The following is a 12,336-nucleotide window of genomic DNA, read 5'->3' as shown; positions in this document are numbered from 1 at the left end:
ATTAAAATTATTTTTCAACACCATATTTATATAAGCTTCCAAAAAGAACAATTTAGGAAGGTGTTAGAAATTCAAAAGAACATCATTAACAAAATTACATGATTAAATATCTAAATCAGAATTGATGCACTTTACGAATATTTAAAATTTTGCATTGATTAAAATGAGTTGCGGAAACAGAAACGCGGTTTCGCAGTCAAAGTCTACGTTTTAAGTATCATAAGTCCTCAAACACTTTTCTAAAAGGAAACATGTGGTCCTTAATAGTCATAAAGATAGTCTGTGCTGTTTTAAATATCAATATCCGACTTTGATTTGTTTGCACATGATAATTTGAACATGATGTGGCGAAACAGAGCATTCATGGTGATATTGCTACTTCTAGTCCATAAAATCCATGGTGGCTGCCCCCCTTCTTCCTGTGGTAAAATCACCAACATCAATCACCCTTTTCGATTAAAAGGCGACCCAGAAAAGTGTGGTGAGAAAAGGTATGAGCTTGGTTGTGAGAATAATGTTACGGTGTTGTATCTGTACTCTGCAAAATATCATGTGCAGTCAATAAACTACAAGAACTACACAGTGAGAGTGGTTGATCCTGCTCTTCAACACCATAATCTCTCCTCCCTTCCTCTCCGTTTCCTCTCTCGCTCCAATTTCTCTGACACTTACGCTTACTACACGGATCCATACCAAGCTGGTCTAAGAGCCTCTGTAAATTGGGAATCTCTGAGTTTCTCGCATATAGTGTTGGTGAATTGTAACGATTCGGTGGGAGAGAAAGGGAAGTATGTGGAGAGTGGAGAGTGGGTGAAGTGGGAGGGGAAGGGGTATTCATATGCAATTGGTGGAGACCTAAAAGCAGAGGACTTAGAAGTTGGGTGTGAGGTAAAGCTTGTTGCTCCCACTTCTCTCTCCACTTTCGATAACCATTCCTACTCTTCCATGCACACCGCACTCGCCTATGGATTCGAGATTTCATGGATAAAACTACCCTGTCAGAAACATTGTTCACTTTCCTATAGAGATTGCTATTTCGACTCTTCTAACCAGAAGCTTAATTGCGGGTATGGTGAGTGATCCTAAACCAAATGTCAAACATATATATTTATATTTATGATTCACCCTTCTGTATTCTATCAATTTTTAGATGAGTATTAATTCATTACTTTGTATATTTTACCTGTATTATTAGTTAGAACTCATGCACATAAGCTGCTTGTAGAAAAAGTCATGCATTTAGTTGGTATAGTTGTTGAGATTAACAGTTCTGAAATTGATATTTTCCTTCGTTTTCGGGTGATACAGGAATACTGGAAGAACTATTAATGGATGTAACAGGTAAGAACTTTTGCATCTTAATTTACCTATGCTTTTCTTTATTAACAAAGAATTAATAAACTTAAATAAAACATTAGAAAGATGATCCAACTCAACTCGTTTATACAAAATATCAGGGAGTAATCAGCCTCCATTTGCCAACATGTTCCATTTACATACCAAAATTAGTTGTCATACTATTTAAACATTTTTTTTTTTTTGCAAATTTTTCATAATGCACAATTTAAACGAGCCTGTTGTATGCATGTCATCTAATCCACAACTCTAAGTCAACTGAGTAAAACTATTAATAGTGAAACTTAATCAACTCCTATCCATTTATCCTTACTAATAATTTTACATTTTACAAAACCGGTGTTTTGTTGTCTCTATTTCATCATTACACCATAAACTATACACAATCCACATGAAACAAAATTATAATAAATTTAGTTTTTAATTTGGACAACCATTAGTCCATTTCTTCTTACAGTCGCATTATCATCTTCCCCGTGATTTATACTAATCCAACACAACCTTTATTATCTCAGTCTTTATTATATTCTGAAATTGATATTTTATCATCTTAATTTACCTCTGTTTTAATTATGTACTCCACATTTACTTTAACAAATATCTTGTTGCATTTTATAGTATAAGTGTAATCACTCAAAGTAAAAATTTCTTGCAGATATTCTCGAACCTATTTTAATGGTATGGGCTTACAAAGTTTTGTTTGGATTGCCATTCTTAATTTTTATTTTTATATGTAAATGGAGAAATAGACATATGTCGATGTATAAAAATATTGAAAATTACCTTGAACAAAATAGTTTGGCACCTATTAGATATTCATACAAGGATATCAAGAAGATGGCTGCAGGTTTCAAAGAGAAGTTAGGTGAAGGAGGATTTGGCTCTGTCTTTAAGGCAAAGTTGCGCAGTGGGCCTTTTGTTGCCATCAAAATGTTAGACAAATCCAAAGCAAATGGACAAGATTTTATATGTGAAGTTGCAACCATTGGAAGAATACATCATCAAAATGTGGTACAGTTAATTGGATTTTGTGCTAGTGGCTCAAAACGTGCTCTTGTCTATGAATTCATGCCCAATGGATCTCTTGATAAATTTATTTTCTCAAAAGAGATAAATATACATTTAAGCTATGAAAAGATATATAATATATCAATCGGAGTGGCTCGTGGGATTGCTTATCTCCACCATGGGTGTGAGATGCAAATTTTGCATTTTGACATCAAACCCCATAATATCTTACTAGATGAAAACTTCATCCCTAAGGTTTCTGACTTTGGATTGGCAAAGTTATATCCGATAGATAATAGTATTGTCACAATGACTGCAGCAAGAGGAACCATTGGATATATGGCTCCAGAATTGTTTTATAATAATATTGGAGGAATATCTCATAAGGTTGATGTTTATAGCTTCGGAATGTTGTTGATGGAGATGGCAAGTAAGAGGAAGAATCTAAATCCTTATGCAGACCACTCAAGTCAACTTTACTTTCCCCTTTGGATCTATGATCATATTAGGGAAGAGGAAGATGTAGATATCGAAGATGTGACAGAAGAGGAAAATAAAATAGCAAAGAAGATGATCATAGTTGCATTATGGTGTATACAACTAAAACCAAATGATCGACCCTCAATGAATAGAGTAGTGGAAATGCTTGAAGGGGATATTGAAGACTTGGAAATCCCTCCAAAACCTATTCTATTTCCAGATGAAACAGTGACAAAGGAACAAATAATCAACTCTAGCTAGATATATTCAATGTTGAAATTATTTACTGGTAAAGTATATACTATTCGACGGTACACAACATTGCTTATTTGCATCCATCTTCTTATTCTAAACACTTGGTTGTCCATGATGTTTCACTTGTTTATATTATTTTGTATTTTGTAGTGAAATTTGCTATACAAGGACATGTTATTATATTCTAAAATGGTTACATGAATTGCATGCAAAATGACCAAAATTTCTGCTTTCGATGTATTACAAGAAGAAAAGCCAAAGACCTACGTAGAATTTTGATCCTTATAGACTTTTCTGTGACTATTTAGTGAATGATAACTCATAGCTTCCATCTATGTTCATTTTCATTTTCCCAAAAACTGGTGGTTTCCATCTATCCATGTAAAGTCCTTTCATATCCTTTAGTGCCTCATCTGGTAGTAAATGGATTTAACTTAGATTTTTTATATTGTAATTTTTAATATATTTATTATTAATTTTTAATTTTACAAAAATAAATATGAGTTGTCACATATATATTTGTCAAAATATAATAATTACAAACATTGTCATGTACATTCGAACAATTTATATTTTAAACATATGTTAGTTTTTAATTTGATTTATATAAATATGTTTACAAAATTATTATTTATCTATTCTAAATATTTCATTAATAGTTGATAATTTATTTGATTAATATTGGTTAAGACAATTTATTAAATATAAAATAAATGCTTTTAAGGCATCATTATTTTATAGTTTTCTAATACCAAGTATTGTAAACATATATTTAGTTTTCAAAATGTAGATCGACCTAAATTATTTTTATAGATTTAGTCAACTTTAATTTGATTAAAATGATTTATATATTTTAATAAATTAAAGCTTGTAAATCTATTTGAAATCTTATGTAAAATCTATATTTATAAATAAACAAATGTACATTAAAAAATTTATTGATTAAAAGAGTGACACCTTTTAAACGGATGCAAATATTTGATTTTGTTCTTTAGAGGCTTATCGTTTTATATTAACTATAATATTTTTTATATTAATTATAAAATTTTATATTTTTTAATACATGAAGAAAAGTAACGAAATAAATATTAAATTATTGAATTAATAAAAAAATAAAAGACAATAATTTAATTTATATAAAAAATTTAATATACAAATTAATACACACTTAATTAAAAATACCAAATTTTGTAAGTAACTATAAACGTAATTAAAGTCTAAAATCACGAAAATTATGTGGGACTTAAAATTGAAAACGCACTATTACTTTGACGTTATATTTTGGAGATCGATCGTGTCAAATTTTTAGGCCATAGGTTGAAAAGTGTGGTGAAATTTTGGGTTACTTTGTGGAATTGCTTCCATATAATATACTTTCTTCCTTCAGCAAAGATGATATAGTTTCTTTTATATTGTTGAGAAAATATTGTAGTAAAATATGCTTTAAAACGAACAAAAGATTTTCCGAGACGTGAGTGATCACTGTCTGTAAGGACTTATCCGCGGTGTATTGCGCAAGTTTCTCAGGATACAATAGGAACTTCCCGGTAATTTTCGAGGATCAGAACTAGCAAGTTTCTCTTTAAAAGAGTAATACTCAAATAGAACACATAATTATTATAATAATAAAATATTGAAGAGAGAGAAAGAAAAAGAAAAGGTGAAGAATGGAAAAGAAGGAGAAGAAGCACGATAGAGGGTTTCAAGAGGATGAAGAACTGTGAGTGAGAGTAGTGTGAAACAAGAGGATGGAATGCGGTATTTATAGATGAAGAAACCCAAAACTACCGCATCTTCAAACCCTAACGGAGCCGTGACCGTCGCCGGAGTTGGAGGAAGACCCACGGGAAAGGAGGAGCCAACCACCCATGAATCTCGCAACGTTCTCCAACGTTCTCAAGATTCCACACGATCATTAGAGCGAAGGCGTGAGCGTTCCCAGTCGTGCGGCTACGATTCAGGGTGGAAGAGGCAACGACGTGCGAAAACCTCGGAGCAGATCCGGTCTTCGCTGAACCTCCACGATCTCCTCCAATGGTCACTGAAGAAATTGAGGGTTTTACCACTTACTCTGTTTTCGTTTCACACACTCTGTTTTTCGTTTTTATTTTGTTATATTAGGTTCTTGTTTTACAACAATCCCCCACATATTGCAAAAGATAAAACATAGAAATATTGAAAGAAAATAATACTGGATTTATCTAAGATGTAATGCATCAGAACTGGTATAGCAAGCTATATGAACCAGTCTTAGATTGATGAACTTAACACATAGTGTAGTTGGTATAGCAAGCTATATGAACCAAGACATTTAGTATGTGTTAGAGGTTTATCAATCACAATAAACCCCCACATTACTTGTTGTTATCGCTGTGTTGCGCTACTAGGCCATGCGCGTGCCCGGTATTCATGAGTGCTATAGAGATCTTGCCAAGATCTCATGCAAGCGGCCCCACTTGACACTCATATAGGTGATTTCATCAAGTGTATGTTGCAAATCATACAGCACCCATAAGGGATATGAAAATCATTAAAACTCTTTTACCTCTGAATTTTAACCACAAAGTTTATCCTCTCGATAATGCAATAACTAGCACTTTCACACACACCATAGGAATGGACAAAAATGATTTTAAATCAATATCAGTGCTAGCAGAACTAACAAGTGACTTGTTTTTACCCATATGAACCTTATTCATGGGATCTCCAATGACAAAGGTTGGGTTTCCATCACTTGTTTGTTTGCAAGTGGCTTAAGTCCCATTCCCCTCGATGTTTCTAAAATCATTTTTCTCCCTAGGGGTTTTGTCAGAGGATTTGCCAAATTTAGAATTAGCGTCATAAGGGGTACTCACTGACTTAAAGTCATAGTAACCAAACTTCTTAAGAAGTTTCTCATTGTATTTTTCTTGGGATAGTAATATACTATCTTCCTTCCTTATGATTTTAACTCCTAGAATCACACTTGCTTCACCCATGTCTTTCATCTCAAACTTAGATCCAAGAAACAATTTTGTTTAAAAAACTATATCATTGCATGTACCAAAAATTAGCATGTCATCTACATACAAACATATAATGACATATTCACCATTTTCAGATCTAGAATACACACATTTATCAGCATCATTGGTAGAAAAACCTTCACAAAGTAAAACATTATCAAGTTTTTCATGCCATTGTTTTGGTGCTTGTTTCAAACCATACAAAGATTTTAAAAGTTTGCATACTTTTTCCTTTTGACCTGGAACTACATATCCTTCAGGTAGAGTCATATAAATTTCCTCTTCTAATTCACCATTCAGAAAAGCTGTTTTAACATCCATTTGGTGAATTACTAACTTATGGATAGATGCTAAGGCTAGCAATACACGGATAGAGGAAATCCTAGTAACAGGTGCAAAAGTATCAAAGTAATCTATGTTATGTTTTTGAGTAAACCCTTTAGCTACTAATCTTGCCTTATATTTCTCTATGGATCTATCAGGATGATACTTCTTCTTAAAGATCCACTTACAACCAATGGGTTTTGCTCCTTTAGACAAATCTACTAAGGTCCACGTATTATTTTTCTTAATTGAATCAAACTCAATTTTAATGGCCTTATCCCAATGTTTAGCATCAGGAGCACTAGTAGCTTCTACAAAACTTATTGGATCATTCTCAACTAGATAAGTATAAAAGTCATCTCCAAAAGATGTTTCCTTTCTCTGTCTTTTACTTCTCCTAACATCCTCACTCAAGGTATCACTAGCACTATCTATAGGTTGTTCAGATGTACCACTACTCTTTAGAGGAAAGATGTGTTCAAAGAACTCAACATTTTTCGTCTCTACTATAGTGTTACGTTCAATTATATCACTATTAAGAACTAGAAACCTATAGGCAGCACTATGTTCTACATATCCTAAGAACATAAAATTAGATGTTTTAGAGCCTATTTTTCTTTTCTTAGGATCAGGTAACATCACTTTAGCTAAACACCCCCACACTCTTAGGTATTTCAAATTAGGTTGATAACCTTTCCACAACTCATAGGGTGTTTTACCAGTTTTCCTATGTGGTATCCTATTTTGTAAAAAACACGCAGTAAGTAGAGATTCACCCCATAAATTATCAGGAGCACTAGAACTAATAAGCATGACATTCATCATTTCTTTAAGAGTCCTATTTTTCCTTTCAGCTACTCCATTAGACTCGAATATGGTGGGGTTACTTCATGAATAATACCTTCTTTTACACAATAATCATTAAATAAAACATATTCACCACCTCTACCTGATCTAATTCTCTTAATTTTCTTATTTAGTTGATTTTCTACTTCCGCTTTATAAGTTAAAAACATGTCAAAAGCTTCATTTTTATGTTTAATTAAATACACTTTGGTGTATCTAGAAAAATCATCTATAAAAGTTACAAAATAATTTTTACCACCTCTAGACATAATTTGTTTTAAATCAGCAAGGTCAGTATGAATTAAACCAAGAATTTCAGTTTGACATTCTACAGAGTGACATGTTTTCTTCGTTATTTTAGATTCTACGCATACATCAAATTTACTATTTTGTTTGTCATGCATGTTGATTAATCCTAGTCGTTGCAATTTTATAACATACGAAGAATTCACATGTCCTAATCTAGCATGCCATATATCATACGAGTCAACAATATAAGCATAAGATTTAGATTCATTCATAATTTCAAAAATATTTAATACAAAAAGGCCTTGATCACAATATCCCTTTCCCACAAAAACATTATTTTTGTCATAACAATCTTTTCAGATTCAAATGACACTTTAACCCCAACTTTGCTTAGTAATGCCACAAAGACCAAATTAACTCTAATTGACGGCACATGTAGAACATCATTCAAAGCTAGAGTTTTACCAGATGTGAGCTTCAGAAGAACTTTTCCTTTTCCTAGGACAGGAGTTGTCCTGGAGTCACCGAGATATACTTGTTCTTCTCCATCCCCCACACTTGTGTAGGAGGTAAACACATTTCTGTTTGCATAGATGTGTCTGGTAGCCCCAGAGTCTACCACCCATTTTCTCACATTTGTCACAAGGTTTACTTGTGAAACGACTGCCACAATAGTATCTTCCCCTTTGGCTAGATTTGCCTTATGAGGATAGTCGTTTTTTGCCCTATGTCTACACTAAGGTGCATGAAGACCTGGCTTTCTACAGACAAAGCAATTACCCTTTTTCTTGAAAGTGGGGTTAGTTCCACTGGGACGAAAGAATTTGTTATTAGGTTTCTTTTTGTGATCAAATTTTTTCTCGTACCTTTTTTGGAGCTGGTTTGTCTTCTATCACGTTTGCTTTGGCAGACAAAGCTTTGACCTTTGCAGCAGCGCACTCCTTCATGTTTGTGTCTTCGATGATGATGTGGGTGATGAGATCCGATAGAGACATATGTTTATGTCTGTGCTTCAGTTGTTGTTTGTAATCCGTCCAAGACTGCGGGAGCTTTTCGATCAAGAGTTCGGACACGAATTCATCCGGCTAGGTTATGCTTTCAGTTTTGATATCTTTAATCAGCTTGTGATATTCATTTATTTGGATTTTGATGTCTTTGCCTTCGATCATCTCCCAGCGATAGTAGTTTGCAATTACGAACCTTTGTCTGACGATGTCTTCGACAGTATATTTGAGGATAAGAGAATCCCAAATTTCTTTCGCATTCTTATAAGAAGCATAAACATCTAACAGATCGTTAGATAACACACTGAGTAAAGTGTGACGACATACCTTATTCACATGGATCCAATCATCAACTTGCTTCGTAGTCGTGGTTGAGTCGGGTTTGGCAGTTGTAAGTGCATGAGCAACTCCGTACATGTCCAATAGGGTGGACACGCGTTCTTACCAACGTTGGAAGTTCTGACCGGTGAAGACTTCAATTTTGGAGACATCCGGAAATGGTTTAGCAAAAATGGTTTGCGTTGTGGAAACAACACTTGACGATCCCGGAGCAATGTTGTCGTTGTTGTTCGTATTTTCAGCCATAAGTCCTTACGATTGTAGTAAAATAGGCTTTAAAACGAACAAAATATTTCCCGAGGCGTGAGTGATCATTGTGTTGAAGCTGGAGGAAGCTTCTTCCCTACCAAGACTTGATGTGTGTTTGATGAAGAAAATGGCTTGAGTGCTTTGAAGATTGTAATAGGTTCTTAGATTCATTTGTAATTAGGCTTGTAAGTGTGTATGATTGCCTTTTGCTGTGTAACCTATCCTAGATGCCTAACCAAGTCTAGATCAAGCACATGATGTGGTTAAATGGTTTTTGAAAAGCTTTTGAAATGTTTTTTAACAGTTTTAAAACAGTACACAAATAAATCTGTTTTATGGAAAAAGAATTTGTTTATTTCTTCTCCGTTAAAAAGGCTTTCGTTAAATAGTTTTTGAAAACCTTTTTAAAATGGTTTTAACAGTTTTAAAACAGTACACAAATAAATATGTTTTATGGAGAAAGAAACTGTTTATTTCTTCTCTGTTAAAAGGCTTTTCTAAATTTCTGTTAAGGCACCAAGGGAAAGCTCAGTTCGTTATTTCAGTTAAGCTGAGCTGGCCTGTGCGTTATACTTTAATCTGTTTCACTGAGAAAGAACATGTTTATTCCTTGGTGAGTTGAAAGGCTTTTCACAAGTTAGTTAGGGCTCCAAAGGTACCACTCAGACAGTTATTTCTGTTAAGTTGAGTTGGCAGTTTTCACAAAATAAATCTGTTAAGTTCAAAACTGAATCTGTTGTTTTCTTAACTGCTTTTCAACTGTTTTTTGAAAAGAAGTTAGAAACTGTTTTCTATATAAAGAAATGTCTCTCTCACATGAAAAAGTGCTGAGGAATTACGCTCTTGACAGAGATCAAACAATTTCCATGTGAGAAGAAGGATTGAAAGAGTTTTTGAAAGGTTTTCCAAAGAGATTTTCAAGTGTGCTTGTTCTAGGAAACCTTGAATCTTGGTGAAGGTGCTGGTGCAGTTTCTGCAGCAAATTGAACTACTGGTTTTGAGTTCTTGCATCTTCTTTTCAGGTGTAATCTTTCCTTTATTCTGGTTTGTAAAGGTGTAAGTGTTAGTCACTCCTTGATAGGGTTTCTTGGAGTGCAAGGTGTGCTGAAATAGGGTTTTTCAGCATTGTGTGTGTTGTTCTTGTAGTGTTCAAGAACTGCTGGTTTTTGTAAGTGATTGGCACTGTTTTTAGTGAATTCCACCTTGGGGTAAGGTGAGACTGGATGTAGCTCTGTATGAGTGAACCAGTATAAAAACATGTGTATCTTGCATTCTCATCCCTGCACTCTTTTCTGATCTTTTGCTTAATTCTGTCAAGAACTGAATCTGTTCTTTTTAAATTGAATCTGTTAATTCTGGGTTAAGTGAAAACTGTTCTTCCTGTCTTGTTAAAGTTTTCTGATCATAAACAAGGTTGCTGCATATAATGGCTTAAGTGAATTGTGAACAAACTGACCATTCATTAAAACCTGAGAAAGGATCATACTTCTTGAAATCTTGTGTTGTGTAATTTTGGTTGATCTCTAAGCATAGCTATATCCTTCATCCTCACAATATTAAGCAGATCTGGTTCTGTTCTAATTCTCTGCTGATCACAATTTTACAGTGAACAAAATTCAAATTGTGCCAATACTGCTCTGAAGAATCAATCTGTTTCATGTAAAAACAATCTGTTCTTTTTGCCTCTGGAATACTGAAAAATTGTGTGTTTTTGCGAAAATTTTATAAGCTCAATTCACCCCTCCCCTCTTGAACTTAGACACTAATAGACCCAACACATTGTCCATAAGGACTTATCCGCGGTGTATTGCGTAAGTCCCCCAAGATACAACAGGAACTTCCCGGTAGTTTTCGAGGATCAGAACTAGCAAGTTTCTCTTTAAAAGAGTAATACTCCAATAGAACACATAATTATTATAATAATAAAATATTGAAGAGAGAGAAAGAAAAAGAAAAGGTGAAGAATGGAAAAGAAGGAGAAGAAGCACGGTAGAGGGTTTCAAGAGGATGAAGAACCGTGAGTGAGAGTAGTGTGAAGCAAGAGGATGGAATGTGGTATTTATAGATGGAGAAACCCAAAACTACCGCATCTTCAAACCCTAACGAAGTCGTGACTGTCGCCGGAGTTGGAGGAAGACCCACGGGAAAGGAGGAGCCAACCACCCACGAATCTCGCAACGTTCTCAAGATTCCACACTATCAGTAGAGCGAAGGCGTGAGCGTTCCCAGTCGTGCGGCTACGATTCAGGGTAGAAGAGGCAACGCCGCGCGAAAACCTTGGAGCAGATCCGGTCTTCGTTGAACCTCCGCGATCTCCTCCAATGGTCATTGAAGAAATTTAGGGTTTTACCACTTACTCTGTTTTCGTTTCACACACTCTATTTTTTGTTTTTATTTTGCTATATTAGGTTCTTGTTTTACAACAAATATTAAGGTTAAATTATATGATTTTGTACATAATATTTATCTATTATTGTATATGCATTGTTATTGGGAGTTTTCTTGATTTGAGGCTTTAGTTTGAAGCCAAAACTATCAAACTTAAAAAAGGAAGTCCAAAATTTACATCAAATTTATATCGACAGTCATGCATGGTTTAGGGTTTAAAGTTTAGGATTTAACATAAATTTTGAATGTTTTTGTTTATTTTCTGATTTTGGAGATTTGCTTGGTTCTTATTTTTTGGTTGTAGAGTAAATTTGTATTTTCTTTAAGAAATTAGTATTCTTTTATAAAAAAGTAATAAAAATATAGTTTTTAGCTTAAATTTTGCTTCAACCGTCTAACAATTGCTTATGATCTTTTGTAGGAATATTTTTGAATTGGTCTTTGACATGAGGAGCTTTAATGAAAATACTTATACCACGAAGAGTGGAAAAAGTTGAGTTGAAAGAATGAAAATCAACAAAATGAGCATTAAACGGTTAAAAGTCAGCATTCAACGAAGCGCATTAACGAAGTATTAGATAGTCAACAAAACTAAGTTTAAGATTGTCAGTTTAGCTAGTTTTAGATCAGTTTTTTGGGTCCGATTTCAATTGCAACCAAGGACCACCTATTTGTAAAGCTTCAAAACTTTATAGGTAAACTGTAACTGCAGAAGAAAAGATATGTTTCAGCAAGCACTTAGGTGCAACACTAGTTTAGTTTAGTTTTCAGTTTTTTATTAATAGTTTTTGTTGGTTTCCAATATTATGAGAGTTCTTTATTTTTCTTCTTCA

The 12,336-nt window shown here is 33.9% G+C and overlaps 1 protein-coding gene across 4 annotated transcripts; it reads left to right on the top strand.

Annotated features, from left to right (window-relative positions):
- The first annotated feature begins 258 nt into the window (after positions 1–258).
- Positions 259–12,232, top strand: LOC137813299 (rust resistance kinase Lr10). Of its 4 annotated transcripts, none has more exons than XM_090299115.1 (3): positions 259–1,067; positions 1,309–1,341; positions 11,925–12,232. In XM_090299115.1, the coding sequence occupies exons 1-3, from the start codon at positions 340–342 to the stop codon at positions 11,998–12,000; spliced, it is 837 nt and encodes a 278-aa protein (XP_090155241.1). In that variant the 5' UTR covers positions 259–339; the 3' UTR covers positions 12,001–12,232. The 4 variants fall into 4 exon arrangements, with proteins under 4 accessions (XP_090155241.1, XP_090155238.1, XP_090155242.1 ...); XM_090299112.1 differs by lacking the exon at positions 11,925–12,232 and adding an exon at positions 2,012–3,289 and having other exon boundaries at positions 260–1,067; XM_090299116.1 differs by having other exon boundaries at positions 261–1,072; positions 11,925–12,231.
- The last annotated feature ends 104 nt before the right edge of the window (positions 12,233–12,336 follow it).

The sequence above is a fragment of the Phaseolus vulgaris genome, chromosome 1 (assembly GCF_051622355.1).
Source record: "Phaseolus vulgaris cultivar YP4 chromosome 1, ASM5162235v1, whole genome shotgun sequence".
NCBI lineage: Eukaryota > Viridiplantae > Streptophyta > Magnoliopsida > Fabales > Fabaceae > Phaseolus > Phaseolus vulgaris.
The sequence above is the reverse complement of the archived record's forward strand: the minus strand, read 5'-3'. Positions and strand labels throughout refer to the sequence as shown.